This window comes from Chelon labrosus (genome assembly GCF_963514085.1).
Source record: "Chelon labrosus genome assembly, chromosome: 15".
Classification (NCBI taxonomy): domain Eukaryota; kingdom Metazoa; phylum Chordata; class Actinopteri; order Mugiliformes; family Mugilidae; genus Chelon; species Chelon labrosus.
Genome location: NC_140348.1, coordinates 9,683,936 through 9,710,605, shown reverse-complemented (window position 1 = coordinate 9,710,605; position 26,670 = coordinate 9,683,936). Strand labels below are relative to the sequence as shown.

General features: G+C 39.5%; 2 protein-coding genes across 2 annotated transcripts; both read right to left on the bottom strand.

The window, feature by feature from the left end:
• Positions 1–1,286: 1,286 nt before the first annotated feature.
• On the bottom strand, positions 1,287–11,901 carry perp (p53 apoptosis effector related to pmp22). The gene is made up of 3 exons (XM_084561946.1): positions 11,562–11,901; positions 6,381–6,518; positions 1,287–3,671 (listed from the first exon to the last, which is right to left on the bottom strand). Exons 1-3 carry the CDS (start codon positions 11,764–11,766, stop codon positions 3,460–3,462), a joined length of 555 nt encoding a protein of 184 aa, XP_084418072.1. The 5' UTR covers positions 11,767–11,901; the 3' UTR covers positions 1,287–3,459.
• A 1,094-nt stretch (positions 11,902–12,995) lies between these two features.
• LOC311500450 (transmembrane protein 26-like) lies at positions 12,996–24,266 on the bottom strand. The gene is made up of 6 exons (XM_084561863.1): positions 23,664–24,266; positions 22,605–22,701; positions 22,342–22,428; positions 18,696–18,904; positions 17,036–17,115; positions 12,996–14,362 (listed from the first exon to the last, which is right to left on the bottom strand). Exons 1-6 carry the CDS (start codon positions 23,852–23,854, stop codon positions 14,070–14,072), a joined length of 957 nt encoding a protein of 318 aa, XP_084417989.1. The 5' UTR covers positions 23,855–24,266; the 3' UTR covers positions 12,996–14,069.
• Positions 24,267–26,670: the final 2,404 nt, after the last annotated feature.

The window sequence follows — 26,670 nt, the reverse complement described above, 5'->3', positions numbered from 1 at the left end:
GCTAATGTTTAATGTTTTTTATTCTTGGGGTTCCCATTTTCTTGGTGATGCCACAAAATTCTGGCTTCTCTCTGATAGAGATAGTTTTTCTTGTTAATAGCAGCTAATCATATAAAGGAGAATACTATGCCAGGATTAATGAGGTGAATGCATTATCTGAATATATTTAAATCACCACTAAATATATGTTTTTCATTACTTTTGTTTTTGATATAAAAATTGCAAATGAAAAAAGTTCCTTATGTGAACTGAAGATGTCAGCACAGTACACACATACGCAGCAGCAGCAAGATGATGGAGCCAAATACCGCAGCAACAAGAAGAATAGTAAAGTGTGACGCAAGTCAGTTGACTGAAACTATTTTGTTTTTTTGGTTATAGTTTTGGTTTTAGTGATTTGACTAAGTCTTATGTTCTATCTTTTCTGGTACACTAATGCTGATTTGTGATTTTGCACTATATATGTGTATTTTTTTCTGTCTGGAAAAGAGAAATATTGTACTGAGGTGCTACATGAACATGTCAGTTTAATAGATCACCTGGCAGCTGCAGGTTTCTGACCTTTGTAATGTAAAAAAATGTAATAAAGGACAACCCTTCTATTACTAACTGTAAAAGTCCACTCTGTCTGCTTTAGTGTCTCTCATTTACTTTCCCTTTCTGTCCGTCCTCCTCCTTCCGCCTCTATATGTCTCACCCTCATGTCATTTTCTTCTTTCCTTTCTTTCCACTGTTAGTCTCCTGCACATACTTTCTCTCCCCACCCATTTCACAGAGAAACCAGAGCTGTCAGGACATGCTGAGCAAAGTCTAATTTTCACTCAGGCTTGTCCCAGGGTGGAGTTCTCACTGGGTGTGTGCACCTCATAATTTATGACTCACATCTGTGGATCTCTGTTGTGTTTATGTACTATGTTCCTGTGTGAGCCTTCATTTGTGCGAGTGGTGACTGAGTAAACACGGTGATGGGAACACCATTTGCATATCGGCTGTAGAAAAAGTTTAACCTGGCTACAGTGACATTTTAAACAAACACCCAAAGTTTCATATAGACTTCAATAATAATAATGTTAAAATAAATAAATTTTATGTGTCTATATGGTACTTATTTTGAAATCTGTGGTTCATTATGTGTGTTTCTTTGTTTCCTAATGCAAAGTGGAGATGGATGATGAAACCTTTGGTAAATTGTGCAATATATGCAAACAAGCTTGTCCTCCTTTCTTAATATTCAAATATAAACATGGTCACTGCCTTGCAAAAAAAAAATTATCAGAAAACGTAACTGGTTCAAAAAAGGAGACTCTTTATTGCATAAAAATACACAATTCATACTACAGCAGGAAAACAGCTGGGTGAGAGATTCCCTATAGTACAGTATATACCCACACAGTGACTAACAATGGTTTAGAAAGCTGGTGTTGAAAACAGAGATTGATGCCCATTATCAATTCTAATGTCTACCAGATTAAAAAAATCATAAGAGTATTTTATCTCACAATTTTCTGTGTAAACAACCTAAAAGAGGTTACAAAATAAAAGCATAAGTTGAATAGCCTACAATCAATCGTCATATCTCTCTTCCCCCCCACACGACGTATACAAAGGATTTTTCTTCTGAATCGTTTAATGTATTTTAATAAAACCAACTGGTCTTATTTGGGCATGAATTTGGTCTCGACATGAACACAGTCAGCTTGAGTCGGTAAAACCAGACCGACCAGTTGGACAGAACATTCAAGGACTGAACAACACGACACCGAAGAAGCTAAGGCACAAGTTTTACACACAGTTAAGTCTGAAGATTTTACAGCATGGTCTCAGCATATCATTAAAATGGTCAGCCAAAGTCAGACATTATGGAGAACATTACAAAATACTTGTTTCATCATTTGTCTATGACTGAAAAAAATATCTTATAACTCAAGTAAAAAATGATGTCTATTTAAATGGACCTGCTCTGAGGCAAACTACATGAAAATCTATAGAATCTATATAAAAGACGGACATGGCCACAGACATCCTATTTTGAAGCCTAAAGTTTGGCATTTGTGGTTGTCACCATCTTGGTTATTTGGAACCAGAAGTGGCCACACAACAAGGAGGAGTCGGGAGGACTGAGGGGTGGATCTGAGAAAGTCAATTATTATTGACCAGACATGTCAATCAAGAAAAAAGCAAATTAAAAAACTTACTTAATTATAGGATAATTTTCAAAATGACCAGCAGCATGCTGATCAGAAGAAGGGAATTTCGCTAATGACATAGTGACTACTGAATTTCACAAGAACACCAGCTTTAACTAACTCCCACATTTGATTCATCGGTCAGATCTAGTAGCTACGTCCATCTTTTATATATACACACAGTGGAAAAACTCAGAATAAGCTACTGAGTTTATATTGTTCCCTTTAAACCAAAATGTTGACATCATTATGAAACAAGGCAGCTCATACAAGTTTGAACCCTACCAAAAAAATGTACATAGTTGTTGTTTTTTTTTTACATTTACAGGGTCCACAATGACGATTTTCAGGAAGGAAAAATAATACAAACAAAACACTGGAGAAAACTGAACGAACAGTACTTAAGCAAATTTCTGAGAAAGATTATCTCAGATTAATTATCAGGCTAAAAGGAAATGGATCTAAATGTGCTTTCAGGAAAGAGTGACAGTTCAGAATGACAAAAAAAAAAAAAAATCCACACACACCTCTTCTTCCTCTGTTTCACATCAACCATCACACCGCTCTCTACCCGTGAAGTGTATTATTAATAGTGTTCACAACATGTCCAAACATAGCACAGCAAACTCCCACAGTCATACCCCTTTGGTAACAAGTGAATACAAAATCCCGTAGACAAACAGCAGATAAGAAAAGAGACTGTTACGCTGTATGTACATTTCTATATGAGTAGACTACATTCAGCTTCTAAGTCCAAGTTTTTCTTCTTACTTTATAAAAGACACACACTAATCGTAACACACAGGACGAAACCAAACGATGACATTGCTGACATGATTACATTTTGCAGACTTTGCAAAATTTTGTTTCTGGATTATGCATCTGTAAAGTTTTAGGAGCTCAAATCAAACTACCACCTTTAAGTTAAGTGCACTTGGGTGATCTTGCATTTACAGTTAAAAGGTATAGATAAATAGGAATATGTTTCATGTGAAAACAAAATTGCAAAATATATTTTGGAAGATGCTGACTAAAAATATAGGTCTGTACATTAAGTAGATACAACATCCAATTGTAGTCCATATTCAGTAAACATTGCACATTTGTGTCAGAGGTTGGGGGGGAGTTCTGTTGGCAAACCAAATTTAACTGAACTGAGACTCATCTTCATCTTTGGTGAAATGGTACAGTGTAAAAAAAAGTTCAACGGCCAGTACAGATCCGGCTCCGAGTGAGAAGTGTTAAGGGCTCTAACGGTGCGCAGGTTTTGTCTTTAGGAAGAGGTATAGATGTATTTGACCTTTGCGTCGCCACGCAGCTCGTCCTCATAATTGGGCAGGCAGCAGAAGATGATGGCGCAGCCGAGGCAGAGGATGGTGGCACCCCAGCCGAACCCGTAGGCCCACGTGTAGAAATAGTTGCCCTCGTAGATCAATTCGTTGAATTTGATGGGGTAAATGATCAGTGCGATCACCTGGAGAATCACTGCAGAGAGAGAGAGACGGATGGGGAAAAAAATCAGTTTGACAGTGATGTGGCAACATAAACAACCTATATTGTAAATATTACTAGTTAAATTATTATTAATGCTACAGATAAAACAGCAGAGATAAAACAATACAGACAGAAAACTCTTGCAAGACTTTGACTGAAGCTCATCTGTTGGATCAGACTATAGGAACCATCCTTTACTTCCCATGAGCAGAAATTGACTCCCTTGACCCTGTCACCAGTTGACTGCTTTTCCTTCCTCTGGCCAATTTTGCACTGTGAAACACTGCTGCAGTTTCGGAGATGCTCTGACCCAATCATCTAGCCTTTCCTGCTTCCGTAACATCAACTTTGTTCGCTTGCTGCCTAATATATCCCACCCACTGACAGGTGCCATGATAACAGGAGAATTTGTGTTATTTACCTGTTGACTATACCTGTCAGTGGTCACAATGTTATGCCTGATCAGTGTATTTCACACCTAACTGTATGGATAAGTGATTGAAAGTCGATCAATGAGAGAAGACAGAGGAGCAGGTAATGAATCAGACTGATCAGATAACTATTTAACACACATGAGAAAAAAAAATGGAAAAATGTAACACCACTCTAATAAAAGTCTAAATTATATATTATATATACACACTGTATATGTGGGACAATTTAAAAAACCATTACACGAAACAAGGAAACTGATTAACGAGATACTTGCTCAGCCATGCAGTCGGGCAAACAAACAGCGCTGACGCTAACAGCAGGGCGTGAAAAATACCTTCACAACAGCATGTAAGAGTTGCATCAACACATCAACATCTGTGAGACAGTCATGACTGTGTGTGGGCGGTGATAACTCCTGGCACTTATTGTCAGATTTTCCAGACAGTTATTCTTGAGAAAGGTGTGACGCCCATATTCCCTTTCTTTTATTTAAAACATAAAGGCGGGGCGATCAATGAATAACTCGATCTATTGACTTCATCTTAAAAACAGACAGGTTTGAGTTAGTCAGAAATACAGCTGCTGACACTTTGTGAGAAGTTGCTTCGTCAGCTCTTTCTCCCACGAGTATGTCACAACTGACGCCACAGGAGTTAAAGGATCACAGTAACATTGTTTTAGCCCAGATATTTCACATGATTACACCAACACAGTCTGTCAGGATTTAAACAAAATGCCCATGCTTTCCTTGAGTTCGACCACATAGACTTTTAGAGCTTTCTAGAAAAACAGTGTTCACAATATTTTATGAACATGTGAAATGCCTTTCACTTTCTTAGCTTATCTTAAATTCTAGTGGAGATCCAAAACTATTTGATACCTGGCTGACGTCTGGAAAAATGCATGTCTTTTCAAGTCAGGAGAAATCGTTTCTGACGCTGTCTCAGCAGCTGAAACAGTGCGAAGGAAGTTCAAACTAAGCAAAACTCCCTCTGGCACATTTAGAGTAGACTTCATGATGCCTGTGAATCACCTGTCAGTTTGGCAGTGAAAAGCTGTACGATTGTAAGCGTGGCTCCGTGCCCATGTTCTCAAACCGACTGTGTGGTGACTCAGTCGCACAAAAGGACCAAAACCAGCAGTCGCCACAGCAACGTCAGACTAGAGTAGAAAACATCCAAGTCACTTTCTTTTCCCCCACTCCCTTTTTTAGTTTGTCCTCCTTTTAACGTCAAACAGGCACAAGTCGTCACGTTCACTCCCTTTTCTGTGGAATTCTTACATCCAGTCACAATAACCGCCGCCACATTTTTTAGCATTTCCTATCTGCTCTTACACATAGTGGTAACCTTTTTCCCTCTCCCTGACCTTAATGTGTTACTCCCTGTCAGCCTGTTTACACTCCTCCGCCTAAGGAGGCCTCAGTAAGTTTTTGAGCCTCCATTTGTCAGCTTTATCTGCATAGTTTTCAGCTAACACATGACAATCCTATCCCTATAAAGCCAAATCAAAAGAAAATGTGTTCTGAGCACAGTGTAGCAAAACCTGTGAAGTACTGGAAGCTGTCGGTCCATAATGAATATAAAATATACAAAATATACAAATAACATATTTAAAAAAGTGTTTTAAATAGTGAATGAACTGTACAGATTGCATATGGCAGTACAAATGTTTACAGTACTAATATGACATTATTGACATAGCATAGATGCTGTATACGACAGTTTTACGGAGGGAAACTTCTTGTATTTATATTTGGTACATTTGGCTTCTTTTGCTTAATAAATCAATGGTTCTGTAGACTTACAGCATTTAAAAAATGACATGTAAAAAAAAAAAACTCAAGACCAATGTGCCTTCTTAGTTTGCATAATCAAATCAGTATAATCAGGGATCTTTAGCTAGGGTTCAAGAAAAAAATAAAAAACTAAAATGAAAGGTGAATTGACCCTTTAAACACAGACACGTTTCTCCCTGAAATTGTAGTTACACGTAAAGTACACTTGTTCTCTCTTTAAATTATTCTTATTTATGGATGAGTGTGAGTAACAAGAGATAATTCTACTGTCTAATAAAACTGAAAGACTTGCCTAATCTGCGTTAGTCCGTTTTTTTTATCTTTATTATTTTAGCTTTCTTCTCAGGTACTGCTCCACCCGACTGAGCTAATTAATTTACAGATGTGTGAGTAATCGTTTGTAGTCATGTTACTGTGTGTGTGTGTGTGTGAGTGAGTGTGTGAGTATGTGTGCGCGTACAACTTACCAACAAGGATCAACAGTGCTGCAGCGGTGACCAGAAGATTCATGTTGTAATTACACATGCCCACAATAGAGATGATGAAGGCAAAGAAGAGGATGATGAGGCCAATGATCATGAGAGCAGCCACTGCCTGGGCCCAAGCTGAAATCAAATTAGAGTAAAGTTAGCGTCAAGTGGAACAAAAATGTTAAGTCACAACTTAGGGGTAGGCATTTTATTTTTCTCTTGATGGTGTCCTTTTCCATAACAAATTCATGATTCAACCTTAAAGTAACATTTTGGAGGAAACATTGGAACATGACCCCTTTCAACTTTTAACACCCCTCTTTGTCCATTTTCACTTCTATAATTTTAAGTCGATTTGCTTGCAGACGTCTCACACCATCCAAACATCTCAGTGCAGATGGAAGATGCTTGTTTTATTTCTTTTTATTTCTTTTTATTGCTTTTATTGCTTTGTTTTATTACTATCTTACATAATTATCTTACATTCTTACATAATTGTCCACTTCTGAAAACAGGTGCGAGAACAAATTTCCCCAACATGTGCTAAATGCATTTTATGTATGTTTATGCATGACTTTGTTCAAAAATATTTATTTGCGGCTGATCAGTGTGTTGCCTGCTGGTAAACTGTACGCAAACCTCATCAAGTTTGTTTCAGGAAATAAATGAGTCACTTATTGTGCGGTGTTGTCCACGTGTGTCATTATCGCTGTACCAAAGAACGCTTGAACTCACAACAGTACAGTCAGCACAGTTCGTGAGGATCAATCTAGCGTCGGGAGAGAGGGTGACAAATTGTGTCCTTTTCATGCACGCACCCGCCACACCCTTAAAAACAACTCAGTTCTCTGCCAGTTGCGCAGACATGATTTCTGTAATTAAAAAGGAACTGTAAAACACCTCCCACTCTGTGTGCTTTTCAGTCATCGGAACGTAAACTGGATGACAAATACTGAGCTAAGATAACTATGCATCAGAAACTCTGTTGGGAATCTCACGTCTCTAAAAACACACCGTGTTCTGAAAAGGTTTAACAAGCATTTAAGACTAAAGACTTACTAAACACTAAGCTTGTTGCGACCATACAGGTGGACTTTCTATAGTTCAAGAGTACAGACAAGGATAGTAGAGTATGGACTTTTTACCCACTGCTACATCCAGTTAGCCGATACTGGATCCATCCACACTCTGAATTATTCACAGCTCTGTGTGTGTGTGTTTGTACAGGTAAGTTCAACCTGCCTCAGCCAGAGGCACTGCTGTTATTATCCACACATCAGACTCGTCTGACTGGTTGAACGCTCTCCCCACTTTAACTTGTTAATGTTAAGTTATTCAACTACACACTGTCGCTCTTCACGCTACTCAGAAGCCTTAAACTATCATGTCAAGATTACATGAATGAATTCAGACTACAACGTGACAAACTTATCTAATATTCCCACGGGGCAGAAAGAGGTTTATCCACAGGTCAAGAAGAAACACTGCTTGAAAATGTTTTTCTGTTAACGTTAATGAAGACGCTCGTATACTGTCGTTGTGTGAGCGCGTGTTTGTGTGTGTGTGTGTGAGGACACAAATTAAAATAATTAGACCTGAGCGAAGAAGCCACACCCGAAAATAAACACAGTGATTTGAAATACTCCGTCAGTGTTTGTTCTAATTAACCCTCGTCCAACATAAAGCGGCTTAAGCACAGAGCGAAATTAGCGGCAATGTGGCGACAAAAGACGAGGGAAATTCAGCAAAGTTGTAGCGAAGGTTGGTACAAAAGCCTCTGGCAGCGTGAACTGAATCTAAATTTTTTGAAGTGATGACCAATGGAAGTGACTGATGAACATGAAAAAGCAATGAGCAAATTGCTTTATAGCCTATGTGGATAAGGTTATGCAGGCAGAAACACACCACATAATGGCAGCCAAATAAGACATGAAGCATCAGCTAAACACGATTATCTTATCACAGGGTCACCCCCGTGATAAGTATTTTACTTCAAAAAGATCCACTAAAGATTGCGTTTCCTCTGCACAATCGATAAAATTTTGCTTTAAGCAGTGTTTGAGTATATATACTAGTAAACTAGTTAATAAATGAACAGCTGATGAGCCCTAACTCTGAGTAATTTCTCAAATTAAAATGTGCATATTTCTGGGAAAAACAAAGATCCCACTTGTTGCATTTACATTTAAGTTCTTCAAGTTGGTTCATATTTTCTTCTAATACTGTAATGGCCGTGTTTGTTCTGTGATGAAACACTTTGCTTTGCTTCATTACATGTTTTGTATTCAATAAACAATAAGAACATATCTGGGTGTGTACATGGGTGTGATGGGTCTGCACCCAGACTGATTGTGCCAGTCACTCATCCTTAAAGTCATCCAGCTGTTCAACGTCTGTTTACCCCCCTCTGATTAAGCCTAAAGACTTAAGGTTGCTCTGTACACTTTAAGATCATCTCACGCACCCAGAAATCTGTCCTTTACTGCAGCTTCGCCCAAAGACTCTGGCCCTCACAAATGTGTTTGGAGATTTTATTTTTTTCCAAACCTTCAGATCCAGTCTGACGGTCAAGGATAATATTCATCAAACCTCTTAGAAGAAGGCTTTCATACAGACAGAGGGGAATCAGCTCGACACCCTCGCTTTCTATGAAAGGATCTTAATGGGAAACCTGCCCGACCAGCAGCTCTGGTGCTAGAAATACAGAGACACTGTTTTTTTGTATCTTAGTGAAAAGACGTTTTCATAAAATTGGGGTTAAATCTCATTGAAAGTGAATGCAAGGATCAAATGCCCTCGGCAACTCGTGCCAGCTTGTGCCATGACTCAGATTAAACCTGTAATTATCTTATTTTCATATGTTTTGTCACCCCACCTCCACACCGTCACGGGAACACGTTTAGTCTTGTTGTTTGCACGAAAGCTGCAGTTCCCGGGAATACAGTCTTCCCATCAATATAGGGAGTGTCCAAAAACCCTGATGGGGGGTTCGTTTGGCCCAGTTCCAACATTCACACCATCCTGCATCCGCACACTCAGTCTGAACCGCTCATGTTTGTTTCCCTGGTTTTCAGCACATTCCCACAAGTATTCAGGCCATAGGAACCGCAGGGCAAAAATGCATCCTACAGTCAGCCAGCAGTCTTCTGGCAGCTGCGTTCGTCTTTTGTTTAACTACTTGAGTCCTGCTGAGAATTGGGAAGACTCGGCCAAAACAGTAGCAAGGCACAATTCAGACAAAAGAAACCCGCCTGGTCTGAAACTTCAAATGAGACTCAAATGCCTGAAAAACACTTGTGTTGTCAGTCCTCACAAGCTGGATCTATGGTGATGGCTTAATGCCAGTTATAATTATGAGAACTGAACAAAAACATTTGTGTTTAATCAGTGTTGATTTCGCCGATAATTGTTTCTGTTTGGACTCTCTAAGCAGCTGTCACAGAGCCAAGTGAGTTCATATTATCGGAAAATTATCTCAATTAACACTGCAGCTAACGATTGTTTTCATTTTATTCCTCGCGCTTTTTTTTTTTTTGGATTAACTAATTAGTAGATTTAAAAGCAAATATACTGAAACATTTTCAGCCGTAGACCTTGAGGTGATGTGTTTAAATGCAAAGTTTTGTCTAACAGTCAAAACCCCAGCAAAGGAAAGTTCTCATCTAGAAAAGATGGCTCACTTAACTATGATGAGGATTTGATCAGAACATAATTGACCTGCTGCGTAATCTGCTGGGGTTGTGGCTCGGTAGGTAGAACGGGTTGTCCACGAACCGGAGTGTCCTTGAGCACCAGTGCTTGGCGCTAGTGTGTGAATGTGTTTGTGCTGAGCCAATGGGTCACTGTGACTGTAAAGTGATTTGAGTACCAATAGGTAAAAAAGTGCTATATAAAAACATATACAAGTTCAGATCTGTGGTTAGTTCTCAGGTTGTGTTAGGTAATGACATCCAGCTCCATGTCTTTAGCTTAGCTAGGCAATGTCCACAGACTCTGATAAGAGCAACAATGCTGTCTTTGTTGGGGTAGAGGGCGTAGAATATACAACCTGAGCAGGAAAGAGAGCGAGAGAACAGAATGCGGCTCTGTCTTCAGGCATTGTTCAGCACTTCTGTGTGTGTGTGTTGTGAGTTGTGTGTCTTCAGTTGGATCTACACATACCGTACCATACCATATCTACAAATAGTCGTATCTGTGTTAAAAACAGTCATCTTAAAATCTGCTTCTACTGGGGGGGGAAAAAATCTATCTGGAATATTCCAAATGTGCCAGATGTGTGACTGTCTCACAAGAATCCACCAAGCCCTCATCGGTGAGAAGTATTAGAAGCAGTTGTTAAAGCCGTTCTGTAAATGTGTAGCACGGGTGTTAGCTGTGCCTAAGTAACTGTCGTAGGAGCATGTCTGTTCTACTTGATTTGCTGGAGAAAAAAATTAAATAAAGGTGACAAAGAAAGGAATGGACGTATGATTGGAGATATACTGTAAATGTGTATGTGTGAATGGGAATCAATCTGATTTGACACAATATTCAATCACTATTTATTTGAAAGCTTTAGAAGGTTACCAAGCTGCGGACATTTGTATGAATCGTTTTATACAGGACTTTTTAACTGGATCGGTTTCGACAAACTATTTTGGATCCATTTCACTATTACTATTAACCGTCCCATCTATAGATCTGTTCTCTTTCAAGGCTTAAATAAGCGTGCATTGATAAAATCTTGTTTTTTTCCTGTTTTTTTTTTTAACTGTCTTCTTCCACTTTTTAAATTACTTTGTTTGTTTTGCCTTATTGGGAGGAGGAAAGACAGAAAATATTTCAAGAATTTCTCTTGTATAACATGTTTAAAGTTAATATGTGGAGGAGGTTATGCGTCACTTCCATAAAGCCTCTCCTTCTCTTTGCTATATTTGTCCAGGCTGAATATGATAAAAGAAGAGTTAATGACAGACCAAAGTTCATTCTGCCTGACCGACAGACTGAAGGCCTCCCTTCTCCCTTCAGCCTGGAGTGTTTTAGAGGTCGATTCCCTTCAAGTTACAACATGTGCACAAAGAGACACACACTGGGTTCGTGGTATTAAATGTATTCATTATTTATCCATTATTTACCCACTGGTGTTATTATGTGTCAGTAAGCTGTTGTGTTTTCTGTGAGGTGTAAATTGACACTTACAGTACTCCATGAGCGTCTTGCAATGCCACTCGTCATTCCTCCCTCGGCAGTGCTCCCACATATTGGCGTAGTGAGACTTGGCGTCTTCGTCTTCGACCCATCCCGACTGGGCGGCGATGGCGATAATGTCAAAAATAATGGCGAAGAGCAGCAGCAGGGGCAAGATCCACCTGCATCGAGGGTAGGCGATCCCACAGCGAAACATGACCGACGATAAGAGTGCGTGGAGCGGGACAGAGAGAAGTGCAGTCAGCGGGAGTTGTAGTCCGTCCGGATGTACAGGCTGGCGTCTTGTTCGTCTTTGCGCAGAGAGAGAGCGAGTGCTAGTGGGTGAGGTGTGGATAGGAGATAAAAAGCCTCAGCCCCACCCAAGAGTGTTATGCACCCGTCTACCAGGTTTTGGACCTGAAGGGCTGGGCTTGCGTGAGCAACAGAAGCTAATCCAGGCCCAGCCCCATTGACTGGCTCGTATTACACATCGGATAAACACAAACTGTGACTGTTCGGGCGTATGCGTGAACCACCTGGGTCCCGACCCACGCAATTCATTCGAAATTTAAAAGTTTCAGCGTTAATGTTAGTCATTACAGGTGACTGGGCTGTGAGAAAGTGAGTGGAGGGATTAAAGAGAAAATGAGAGTCCGCCCTATAAAATAACAACATGATGCAGTGTAATAAATTACCACAAGGTGGCAGCCCAGCGAATTCCAACAGCCATCTATCTATCCATCTATCAATCAATCAATCTATCTATCTATCTATCTATCTATCTATCTATCTATCTATCTATCTATATTCTTGTGTTACTGCTTTTATCGATACCCCTGTCAAACTCTGTGGATGTGATTCAAATACTCCATTTTAAAGTTTGTCAGTCACTCTTTGACGGTGCCGTAGACGGAGAGTAATAACTCTCATGACATTTTTGTGACAGCTGTCAAGATGACATACTGTGAGATGAAAACTCGTCTGCCCTCAAATAAAACAGATTCTGATGCAAAAGCTCAAACAAAAAGTAAGCTGTCCCGGCACACCATCATGAAAGTGCTAATACACTGATGTCCACAGAGGGGAGACAATAGGCTGTCTTTATTACATTTACTGTACAACCTGATTCAGATTTGGTGTTCGGATGAAGTTTGTGTTAAAGGGAGCTGATATTATGAAGGGAGCATGTGTCACATTTTGCATTTTTTGAGCGAGAAAAACAGGAGAAAGAATAGAATAAATGAAATAGGGACATAGGATAAGTCTGAATTTGTGTTTGTGGACATCAGAAGAGATTAGGACAAAAAAAAAAGCCACTTTAACATATAACCACAATATTATAGGGTTTAAACAACACACAGGATATAATGATATTCTTTGTGGTATATAACTTAAAAGCTAATGATAACAGTAATATTGTTTTGTTATGTCAGAATGAACATATTGAGCTGAGGTCCTAAATTTCTTTATGCCAATTCATTTGAAAGGCGCCACTCACGCAAACACACACACACACAGCTCCAACAAAGATCATTGCCTGAGTGCAGTTTTATTTGTTTTCAGTCTCTTTATTTTTTAAAAAAACATTGCATATTCTAACAAGTTACAGAGTTACAACCATCAAAGTAAACGTAAGGATAGAATGACCTCAAGATATGAACCAATACAATCTTTTTTTTTTATTTTGTGAAAAGCATTTCAAAGAGCAATTATCCAAGAGATGCTAAATACCTTAAAACAATGTTTAGGAAGATCATCCAATCTTGGTTCTCTCAAACAGCCATATATGGACACTTATGGATACTTTTCAATATCAGTTTTAACTTCCTGCCTGGGTTCAGACGGGGAATTTCCTCCTCCTCTATTCACAGCCTCTTGGTAATCCATTATATCTCTCTTTCTTCTTCTCTTCCTGTACCCACTACCCTCATATCCTCTCAGTCAGAGGCTAGACGTCACGCTGATAGAAATCTGCCAAATTCTTGTCACATTAGTTTACTGATTTCTGCTACTGGCTGAGTATGTTGCACTTTTTTAACAATGTTAATGCTTCGTATTGCATTGTGCTGACAGACTTAGTAATGTGCATTAATTGTTTAGAAAATATTTTATCGAGACATTTTTTACTTGGAATCCAACGCCTTTTTCCTGTTCTGCTCTGCTTCCTTTATTTTGGCCGTGTGCCCTGTGTGTCCAAACGCATGCACAGTGAGTAATTAATAAAAGATAATGCTGTGTTAGTTGACAAACATCAATGACTGGAAGTACGAGCTTTGAAAATGAATTTGATTCTAGGGAGTCAAGTGCTGATTGTGAACTTGGAAACTTCATCTCCTTGTAAGTGCAGGGAAATGTTTGCTCTAAGTTTTCTGCTACCAACAGTGATAATCATTGACATCTTGATATCTTGATTCCAAATAATAAATTGTGAGAAGAAAACAGGAAGCAAGCATTTCCCTTTTTTCCTTTAAAATGTTGGGTCCCTCCGTCTCCCAGAGTCCCATCTACACTGTAATTGACTTATAGGACGGGGTTGCTGCCACCACTTTGTCTGGACGTTCTGAAGTCCTGGAATATAACAATCAACCGGTACAAATTCAGTATGACCACAAGGAAGTTCTTGATGGCAAAGAAGCAGAGCATTTGGTGGAAGACGTCGAAGTGCAACATGACGGTGAGCCTGACCACCAGGAAAGGGCCGTCCTGGATAAACAAGGCCTCCACGATGCTCCAAATGTCAGTGCTGTGATTAGACAAGAGGGAGCCGTCCTGGATTCCCGGATCACCTTCCTCATCTTGCCTGGAGTTCACAACTGTTCAAAAGTAGGAGAAAAAAAAACAATAGTAGAATAAAACTAGCACTGTGGTAGCTGGGGGTAGTCTCTTAGGCACCTGATGTTTTTAATTGGGACTCCAGGACAACTAGTGATGGCATGAATGTGGTCGTGAGACTCCACATGATTGTCATCAGCCTACATTTAGTTTCAATTTTCACATATCAGGAATTCATTTCAGCAAAGCTCCATAATATCGTGGTCAGTGGCAACCCCCAGGAATACATGTGCTATGCCCCTATACCCTTCCCAGGTTAAAGGGGGTTAAAGGGGAACTACTGTTTCTTACAACCTGGACCTTATTTCTGGCATAAAATACGGTTGTTTACTCACCCATATAACTTTTGTGTAATTTGTATTCCTTCGGGAGGTAATTAGATCTGCATATATCCATGTAGTGGGAGTGACTGGGGCACCGAAACGCAGCCTCTAAATAACGCATTGTCTGCCGTGAAACTCGTCAGAAGACATCATCCGGGTTCTGTAGGTCAATCTACAGACTCCGGACTCAACAGGGAATAGCACTAGTGTACGATAACAAAATATTGGCGAAATGAACGAGTTTCGCAGCAGATAATGCGTTATTTAGAAGCTGTGTTTCAGTGCCCCAGTCACTCCCAATACATGGACATACACAGATCTAAATATCTCCCGAAGGAATACAAATTACACAAAAGTTATATAGGTGAGTAAACAACCATATTTTATGCCAGAAATAAGGTCCAGGTTGTAAAAAACAGTAGTTCCCCTTTAAAGGCTGTCATTGTTAAATATACCACAGTGTAGACATGGAGCCTCAAACAGTTGCTTCATACTGGCAGCCGTCTGAAAACTAACACCGCTGTTTCGGACAGAAAATGCTGATTTCAAGGCGAAGAGTCAACTAGGCCTGTCACCGCTATTTCGTGACTGCCTGATTGCGATTATCTGTGATTTGGAGAATTTTGCAGTATCATTTCGATTCATCTGCATAAGAACAGCTGAACAGAAATGTCATATTTTATTTTTACTGTTTTCACAGTTGGGGGTGTTCTCTTAATGATGTCATCGGTGACATCATCATTTTCTGCTATTATGTGCCTCCAATTATTTACATCAAGGCCCTTAACTTCTACTATTGTCACAATATATTGCTATTCAAATGAAGCTTAGGCAAAAAATCAATAAGGCTCTTCTGTTCTTATTCTCATAGGGATCTATATCTATATCTATCTAGAGAGACAGGAACTAAAGGGGTGGGAGAGAGGAGATGACAAGCAGCAAACCTGTGCCACTGCAGACTGTAGCCTCAGTTTATGGGGCGCCCCAATAAGATGGATGTGTTCACATATTCTGTCTCTGTTCTTTCACAATCTTGTTATTCCTGCTGCTTTGTTCTTTTGAACACTTCTGCTTTCCCACCCTGTCAACTTCAACCTCCATATTCTTGGCCTGGTGCAGCAGCCTATCTGTGTTTGCATGTATGTGTGCGCCCATCCGTCCAAGCATGCAATGCATCCAGCCACACACAGATAGGCTGCTGCACCAGCAGCCTATCTGTGTGCCTCCAGGTGGTCCCTGTCCCTATCTTCTACTGTACATTCATCTGATCATCTGAGTCTTACTTCAATAAATAACCTTACTGAATTAAAACCGTTTAATACGATCAAAAAACAAGCAGGTGCTGCAAATGTTTGGAAAAAGACAAACAAATTAAAATAAATTGCAATTATTTGTAAGATAAATAACTTTTAAGCCAATATTTGCAAAACTGAAAAGAAAAACAGTTTGAACACAATTTGGTAATAACTAGATGATTTTAACATGATCAAAATCTCCAGAACAGCTGCTAAGCTGATGAGATCGTTCCCTTGAATCTGGATCTCATGAACATGTTGTGTTAACGAGGCGTTCAAAAGCACTGTACATCGCACTCATAAAACAAGACCCACCCAAACGAGCACCCAAACACAAACAAGCAGAGTCCATTCAGTCTAAGTGCTCTGTTGTATTGCATAACGCATTGTGATGGTAAAGATACACATAATAGCATCATTATTAAAGTCCATTTAGGAATGATTATGAATAATTGAGATCATTTGGAAGGTTTCTTTTCCTTGTGCAGGTCTTTCTCTTCTTTTTGAATCCCTATCTTTTGTCCTCTCAGATTTCAGCCAGTTGGCTTACATTCTTTTCTGTACTATATAATAAAAAAAACATCTGCTTGTTGGGTCTTGCCTGATAACAGTGTCCTATCATCAGCCAAGTTAAGAACTTGAGACTTTGTCAGTTCAACTTGGATTTCCCACCATGGATTCCCTTCAAAAAGACACTGATACAAACAAAGAAGAGGACTGATTTCTTTCTGGGCCAGTGTGTTTTAAGAGCCACATGTCTGAAAGTAGACACATTTCCCCGTGTCTGTGATAAAGTCCTCATTGGTTTATTCGAGGATTGGGAAATGAAACAGACTCTTGGGTTAATTATTTGACAGTCCTGGAGATAAAAGAGCAAGTCTACATTTCACTGTTTACTTACAGCACTGGCCTGGATGCTTGGACTTTACTGATGTCTAAACATGTTGTTTGGATTCTCGCAGTGACCTTGCACTGTCACTGCTCAATTACCTCCACATACTGTACATTATTTTCATAAACAAGCACACATACTGACCAGATAGATGTAGGGGAAACTGCAGCATGCTCCAGGTCCATACAGCTAGGATGATGTAGACCACCTGAGGACTCTTCTCTCTGCAGAGAAATACAAGAGTTGCCAGGCTTATTTCAGTTAGTTCCTTCAACTTTGTGTATGTTAAATGTACAATGTGTTTGTATAGGGCTCAGTCTAGACCAGGGGTGGGGAATGATTAAAGCATATAGGCTGGATGCAGCCTTCAATACAGTTTGATGCAGCCCATGAGGCAATTTAGGAATAAATAAAAAGATTTTAAAATCTCTATACTGCAATACAAGAAAATAATATAGTCACAGCCATGGTGACCACGACATACACATGCACAGGCACGAGTCATCCCTAATATGCATCACACATGACACATGTCAGCTGTCAAAAGTAAACAGGAATGTCACGCTTTCCAAATGATTATTTCTGGGTCAAGTAAAAGGCGAGCCAGCTGATAGTGATGAAAATGGCCAATGTCAAGCACCATCACAGCTGAAAACTGGCTAAATTGGAGGAAGAATTTTTCATAACACAGCGGCCTGTTTAGTGGTGAATGAGCTAACAAGTCAAAACCTGATTCGCAAGGGGAATTTGTGAAGGAGTGTCTTTGTTGTTGCTCTTTAGCTGTTAGCACCAGAGAAAGAAGAAAAAAAAAACTGAGAAAAAAAACAACAACTTTGTCCTCAAAACCAGACATTTCACAAGATATGGCACAAGATAAAGAAAAACAGAAGGATGAGATGTTTCCTGTTTTTCTATTCCTGTTTAATCAGAAAACCATCAAGTTATTTTGACTATTTTGAGGAACTATTATTGTAACGCACTTCCTCCCTCGAACGTCTGCATATCAAACAAGCCGCATCACTTGAGAAAGCATGGTAAAGAAGAAGGATGCCTTCTCGCTCAAACCACTCCTGCTGTATCTTGAAGACATTAAAACCTGAATGGCCTTGAACATTTTAAATTTTGAAGCCCAAAATAAAACAGAATCAATGGTGTTTGGTCCCAGTGACTTTTGTGAACCCCTCCCTGTTGATTTGGGCCCCTTGTATTCTTATGTAAAACCAGCAGTCTCACGCTTGGGCTTCCAGATGGACAATGATTTTAAATTGGATCGGCAAATTGGTGCAGTGGTTAAGTCCAGCTTTTTTCACCTCAGGCGGCTGGTAAACGTTAAGCCCTTTCTTACACATCAGCACTTTGAGACAGTAATCCATGCCTTTATCACATCTCGGCTGGATTACTGTAACGCACTTTATTTTGGGGTCAGCCAGTCCTCCCACGCACGTCTCCAGTTGGTCCAGAACGCGGCTGCTCGTCTCTTAATTGGAGCACGTAATAGGAGACCAAAACTTCTAAAAAGAAGTTCTGCTTAAAACGGATCCAAAATCTTTAAAACCAACTGCATCATAATAACTATGACCTGGTATTAGATACCACACCGAAGAGAAGCATTTGGAGCCATTGCATTAGAGATATTAGTGTGATATAGTCTGCTGTGTTCAATAATTTAGTATGGCTCTTTAATGACGTTATAAAACTGATATGGGCCTCAATACGGAACAGGTTCCACAACACTGATCAGAAACCTTTTCAGAAAACTATGAAGTATTTTTATAACTAAGAAGTGACAAAATTATCCACCCACTTGACATCTGACAGCGTCTCACTGGTAAATTCGAGGATGTCTGCCGCGGTGCCAACAAAAATCAGAAGAAGCTGAGACAGCTCGTCTCTTGTGACTCCACCTCCCAGCGGGAGAAGCCACTTCCCCACAATGAGGAGGATGAGCAGGATCTGGTGAAGAGCCAGGATCCAGTCATTGGAACAGACGGCTGAAAACACCTGGTTTATACCCTGGAAAAGAAAAAGAGATCAACAAACAGTTTCATCATCACTTAATATGCAGCTAATTTTTAATGCTATCATTGGAGAAAACAGTAATCTGACCTAGTCACAGTTGTTTTCTAAAACTCTCTGAATGTTGAGCCCTTATCCAGTAAGTCACTGTATAAAGGCTGGAATTAAATTTTTCCTTACTGTCAACAAATCCAACAGAAAGACGCAACAAAGAACGCATTACATTCCCACTTTTATATGATCTAAATGTAGTACACAGGGAAACGTATAAACATGGAGGCACAGGATGCTGAGGTGAACAGCTAAAACCAGTCACCAGTTAGATTCATTTCAAATGGATGGACAGATGTACAATTTTTCAACCAAGAGTCTTCAATTCCAGCTGTGCAGATAATGTGTAAAATGACATGGTTAGTCATCACATGCTATACATACTGATTTTTTACTACTCCTAAGAATTGTGATAAAACTGTCCTGCAACGCAAGTGGTTTTCCAAAACCACAGCATGAACTCATGATCAATTCTTTAGAAAGAGACAGGATATATTTCTATGTCAAGGGACACGCTCTACATTTTTGGGTCTGTGCTTTTGGGCTTTCTTGAATAGAGCCCTTTATGAAGAAAGCCTTGCCTGAAAACTAGTGGAAATGGCAAACCTTGTGTGTTTTGTACACCCAAGATCAGACTGCTGAACACTTCCTAATCCAGAGAAGCAAATACGCCAAGTTGTGTTTCTTTTATGGGGGATTATGTGCAGCAACTCAAAGCAAAAGATGCAAAAAAATCGAAACTAGTAACAAATTTAGAAAACTAGAAGTCCCAGACAATGAACACAGCCAATCTGACATCTGAAAAGAGGACTATAGATACACAAAGGACAAATAACAACAAAAAATGAAAATGAAAATGAATAAACCGATGCCCACACCGTTGTTCCTCTTTTTAAAAACCTAACTCTTAACAATTCACTGAAAGCTGGTCACAGTAAAACGAAACTAAAACACACATTTACGGTTGTTCGGGACTATTATCAGTGGTGAATTCGGTCCACTAATGAGTGTTCACAGCAGCAGGAAGGTCAGAGTGGAACGGACTCAGAATAAACAACAATACCCACATTCCTCATAATGAAAGGCCATGTCAGCCAGAGTGACACTGTGACTAATTTATATATATATTTGAGATTACAGTGAAGGACTATGGCTCCGATAAATAAGCTTATTAGACTCTGACAACGCATATATTGTTATTCACGTCAGTCATTTCAAGTTTTAATTGGGCTTGTTGACGATAAGAATAATGCAGTCAAATATAGCCACACTTATCCTTCAATGACTTCATTACGTAACACAGCTTGGACATTGTTCTTCAGAAGTGAAACCATTTAGTGCGTCCGTTAAGTTTTTATCTGGACGTGGTGAGGGTCAAGCTGTTGTTTGTATTATTCAGTACAAAACCTCTTATTGTAGCAGGTCACCCTGGCTTCAGGCCATGTGAATTTACAGTCAACAGCAGAAAGTCTGTTTGCCTCAGCGTTGTTTATCCATGGTCAACGTTTCACCGCATTCTCTGATTTAATAGCTACCGTGGGTTTAAATGAATGAACTGAACATTGTACTGTGTTATATGTTCATGTATTATAAGTATGTTGCTGTTTGCAATACAGTACTTTAGACATTCATTTTAGCGATGAAATTATTTTAAAGTTATAACTGAGTTTATTCCTACATCTGTTTCGCGTCATCTGAAGCAAAGCACATATACAGCTTCCTCAAGGTTAAAGTGCTGCTATTGATGGTGATAATCATTTTATTTTAATAGTTTTTCTAAGAAAACGGACTTGGCTATCTGGTAGAGTAAGTGATTTTCCTCCTGTTTATAAAAGTGCAAGGTTTTTGTTTGTTTTGCTGACAGCTTGCTTCATTCAGCTTCTCTGATTAGTGATGTTCCTCAGGGGTGCGGTCAAGTCTGCGATCTTTAAATCCTCCTTCTGTTCCCACTCTGAGTTGATGTATCTTTTAACCTTCCCGTGCTGGTAATATATTCGTGAAGCCTGTGACCTCTCAAGTCTTGCTAATTCATTGCCTTGATGACTTATAACTTTCTTAATCAAAATCATGATGAGACGGAAATGATTTTCTTTGTCACTGACCACAGCGTTCAACAGACTGCTGAGTTTTCAGCAGTCTGCAGCTGAGTTTTCAGTCCAGTGACCTTACACCCTCTGCACAGAATCAAATCCAAGAGGCAACTTTTCAAATCTGATGACACTAAGATGTCTTGCAGGTTTCTTCTCGCTAATTTAAGCAAAAGATGAGCACGAATTCCTTTTTATTCACTTTCCTTGAAGCAAACACCAACAATTCTTCAGACTGTTATTAGTGCAATTAACTGAAGAGTTCTACAGAAGTTGTCCAAAACAAAATCCACAGATAATGGGGAGATAATGACCTGTATTTATGGAAAGACCCTTTATCTGTCTCCACTGGTCAGTTCTTTCTGAATTGTTTAAACACTGGGGCTGCATCTGGACTTCCGATCCTCTGATGATTATGTTTTTTCTGGAAACCAGACAGTCTGTATAAAAATCTTTTCCTCAAATTCCACATAAGTCTCCTCAGAGATTTCAAATGACTATGCTAAAAATCCGGTTTAGGGTTCAGATAACTACTTTGTTTCAAGTGATTTACACAAAGAGATTATCAGAACCTTAAATCAGAGACTTGGACTCTTTGCAACTGCAGAGCTTGGCAGAAATCTTTTGGGCCAAAGTTGACATTTGAATAAAAAACTTTGAATGTAAAACAAAAAACACTAAATATATGGAAAATCTCAAAATGCAGCATGTGGACAGATTATTTTTGCGTTTGAAATGTGAGTCTGGAGTGTCTGATAACTGGATTAGTCATGGCGTAAATGCTGAAGTTTCATAGTGATACATATTGTCATTCATCCATCCTGCAGTGCAAGAAGTTTTCATGAAACACAGCTTGTAATCATTTTAACTCCTACTCAATACTCACTGAAAGCTGGAGACAGTAAAACAAAACTAACACAGAAAAAAAAGTATGTAAGTACTTCAGTATGAAGTAGCTATTCCAAATTCAGACAGATTAACACTTGCTAGTCCAGATAAGTAGACACAGCAAAATATATATATTTTTTTTCTGGGGGTTTGTGAGGCTGTTAGATTCCTGGGACCAAAAACATATTTGATCCAAGATCCATGACCCTGGAGCCTCAGAGCGACAAGACAGAGCTGTTCGAATACCAGTAAATGACACATAGCAGATATGTGCGTAACCAACTCCTAGAGAGTTTTTTTTGTACTTTTTTTGTGAATTTGCCTTTATGTTGCTGTTTCAGCTCCTACTGCAAGGTTTATAGTTTACAATTAATACACTGTGACAAAACAAAACTCAGTCACTTTTACCTGCAGGTAGTTGAGGGTGGCATTTTGCACGGACTCGTTCAGATTGATCACTCGGCGCAAATTCTCCCAGGAGTTGAGCTTTTTGCACTGAAAACAGTTGAAAAGACGCTTCAGCAAAATGAGTTACACAAAGTGCTTTTATTTTTTAGTTACGCAACCTTCCACACCCATCAACATCTGTCCATAGATTGCATGTTTGGCAAGCAACGAGAAATGCTCTTTCAAGCAGCCGAGAATGTTTTAGTGGTTTTGGCAAGGAGTACCTGAGGGTCGCTGGATTTGTTCTCCTGGTGGTGGAGTTCCAGGATCCAGATGGTGGGAATGATACTTACGAGAAACACAAAGATAGGTGGAGAAAACCTGCAAGACAACCAGCAACATTTTATCAACACATGAATATTACCACATGTAGAGCATACTCATATGGTAATTATTCTGACATATGTGACTTTTTTGCCGACGTATGTACCAAATAAGCATGTTACCTTACGTTTGGAAATAAGGATTCATTGTGCAGGGAATCAACATAGTTATAGTAATTTATAATGATGTCTTGTGTCATATATTATTTTAAGCAAATAATAACAATTATGTAAGTTTTTATAATTTTTCAATTGTTCAGGCCTGTTTTCAAGAAAAATCTGGGGTTTCAGTTTTTCAAACATAGACATTTCCTACTTTTTTTCTTCGTTTTTCCTATACTAAAGAATATTTTTGACCATTTTTTATGTAAGTATGTATCACGTTGTTTTTCAGATCTCTCCTCTAGATAATACTCCCACAGAAACTGATCCTTCTTCTGCGGCTTCATAATTAAACACAAATATTTGTTCTGCATACATCTGAGCACAGTGCCAGAAATGAAAGGGTGGTTGTTTCTCTTCACTAACTGAACTAAACTGAATGAATGAAAGGGAAGGTTCAGCACTCGAGAAAATAAAATATACGGGCTATTGTTAGGAGATTAATTTAATCCACAGAGGAAGGCTGTTTGGGGAGGCTGTGTTCCTGGAGTTAGGGGTACCACCCCATCCTCACTGTCCCAGGATATTTTAACAATGCTAGCAGAGGGACGTTCAGAATGCAGGATGCACAGGGGGTGGGGGAAGGGATAAAGTCTATGGGGGAAGATGACAAAAGTTTAATTTAATTGTGTATTACTGTACAACTATGAAGCAAAGAAAATCTGAGCACAGTAGTTTTGCACAAAAAAATAAATAAATGACTAGCTCAGAGAGTGAGGCAGATAAATGCATGCTCAATTGTATTACAATTACAATATTACAGCACATTTAGAAACATTTATGCATGCCACATCTTACCATTTGTAATCCTGTCCCTTTCGTTGCCTCAGTGTTATTATCATTTCAACAACAAGCGGCAAAAACAGCAAAGTCAGGAGCCAGTAAGTGGGATCCTTCTTCACCCACGTCACCCTCCATACTCCGATCAGGGACACCAGGATGAATAGCCCCCTGGTGATGATCGCACATAAAAACTTAACGAGGACCATCGCGCTGGTTGGTCACTGGATGTTGCGAGCCGGTGACTGTAACTCACACGGGGAGCAAATAAAAAATTACCACTGCTGGATTTTCGAACAAAAAGTCACCAAACTTTAAGTCCCGCCCAGAGAGAGTGTCCCATCCTGTTTCCCTGACAGGCGATCAGATAGTGGAGAGTTATGTTGCTGCGGGGTAAATGTTAGACTGCTGCAATTTAATGCCGTCACTGAGAGCTCACTGAGATTTATTATTTTTTTTAATGATTCGTTAGAGACATCCTGACTTCCTCACAACGTCTGGAAGTGTACAGGAGAGGGCAGCATCACTCTTCCTTGAGGAAGTCTGGACAGAAGCGGAACAGCTGGTTTAACCTCTTGCCCACATGAGTGCTTTTCCAGTGAAATCCAGTGTAATCAGTGGTGAAGGATTTCAAAGGTCATTTAAATGGGCCTGAGGATTGGAACTAATGGTGTATTTCTTTTTAAATTACGACGCTTTCCTTTTCCTTTGATTCACTATTGTGTGTAAAAGATGTGTAAAAGTGGCCATAACTATGTCTATATGCACACACACAACATTCTAAACCTATGCAAACATTCAAAGATATTCATTCATCTTCTGTCGCGGGGTCTGCTGGAGCCTATCCCAGCTGTCATCGGGCAAGAGGCAGGGTACACCCTGGACAGGTCGCCAGTCCATCGCAGGGCTAACACAGAGACAGACAACCATTCACACTCACATTCACACCTACATCCAATTTAGAATCACCAGTTAACCTAATGAGCATGTCTTTGGGCGGTGGGAGGAAGCCGGAGTACCCGGAGAGAACCCACACAGACACAGGGAGAACATGCTTCACAGACCTTCTCGCTGTGACGCATCAGTGCTAACCACCTCGCCACTGTGCCGCCCAATTGCTCAATGCAGAAAAGACAAATAAAACAGTATCAAATCGTTTCTAATATTTTGGAGATCTTGGCACTTAATTCTTGTGTTTCCATGGACTCACTTCAAGATGTTGAGATCAGGCTCTGTGGGCTTAGTACCGCACAACAAATGCCCTATTCACATGTGGCATGCAAAATAAACTGCACGGAAGCTATAGAAGCAGCATATATCGAGAAAAAAACACTCAAAACAAAGCGATTAGGTCATTTTAATCTTTACAACTATTCAATATTTTTTGTTTATTTTCCTAAAGTTCGAAACCAAACAACAGCTTTATTTCATCCGTCATTTAAACTGGTCCAACATAAAAATGTGATTACGTAGTCTAATCACACATCTCATTATATCACCATGCAGGAAACAACATGTGAGAAGTCTGCGGAGGCTTTCTAAATCTACAGCACACACATCATTTTGTCCTACTTGGCTGCATGCTGAGTTGATTTCTATTCAAATCTGTCTGGCCAGTCCGTGTAGCAGAAAGGAAACGGTAGAAAGGCCTGTGACCTTGGAAAGGAGACGGACTCATCCTGTCTTTGTTCCAAATCATCTATCATCCTACCTCAGCTTGCATCACATAAAATCACAATGAGTATTTCAGATAGTAGAAAAAGTAGGGAAGAGCGTAACCAGCTGCATGCAGGAAGAAAATAATTTTGTTACATCCTGCATTAAAAAACACTGTGGGTTGAGTTTTTAAGAAAATGCTGGTGTATTTGAGAAACATTTCCCTGGTGATTATCCAGTTTCCTGCTTTCCAAGCAAGGGAAATCTAGGATAAACCATAAACAAAAAAAGCAGCACTGAAATAAACATAAAACCAGTTTTAATCAAGAGTGTTCCTTTTGTAGTTTATTCTGTCAGACAGTCAGTCACAAAGGGAACAAACATCTCCTCTGTTGACTGAGACAGAAAGGCCAGCCAGCATCTCACCCCAGGCCTGGTGTTACTCAGTGATTCTGTGCGAGTGTGCGGCTCAAGACTCAGCTCTTGGCTGCGTGGACATGGTAATGACAGAGATGGCCAAAGGGCTCTGGTCAGTGATCACAGAACAGTGATTCCCTCTATAAAGCTGCTTCAATGGGTGCAGCTTCTAGGCTTGTGTAGTAGTGAGGTTGTTTGCTCTCTCAGCACAAAGAACAAAATGGATAACACATTGGATCAGTGTTTGAAATATCACTGGTCAAAATAGCCACAAAGAATGGTGAGAATTAGAAAGAAAATAGAACTGAACCTAATTTAAATAATGGCATCCAGCGCTGGTTTAGTTTACACTCAAAAAGGATCATGCATGATTCCCCTCCCTCTCTAACCAAAGGATGACGAACTTTGTGTTTTCCAGTGCTAAGGTTAGTTCAGATGTCTGGGAAGATTCACAGGGCATGGCCTATCTAAAACAGAGCTAAAACAAAGGCATCTGGACTTGTTTGACTTTTCTGTAAGATATTTTACCACTCAAGCAGGTGTGTTCTTCAGTTCTAAAAGACTGACCTGTGACTGATCCTGATTTCAGGTTCATTAATGGGTTGTTATAAAACCGCTATTGACTGAAAACAATCCCCCGGTTCAATAAGAACTGCATCCTCGAGGTTTGTATTTAGATAAGATAAGATAAGATAAGATAAGATAAGATAAGATAAGACAAGGTAAGATAAGATAAGATAAGATAAGATAAGATAAGATGAGATGAGATGAGATGAGATGAGATGAGATGAGATGAGATGAGATGAGATGAGATGAGATGAGATAGGACTTTATTCATCCCCGCGGAAAAATTAGGGTGTTACAGTGGCAGGGAACAACAGGGCAAGATACAAAAAAGATACAAAAAATAGAATAAGGCAGACAAAAGAAACTATATAAAAGTAAATATGTT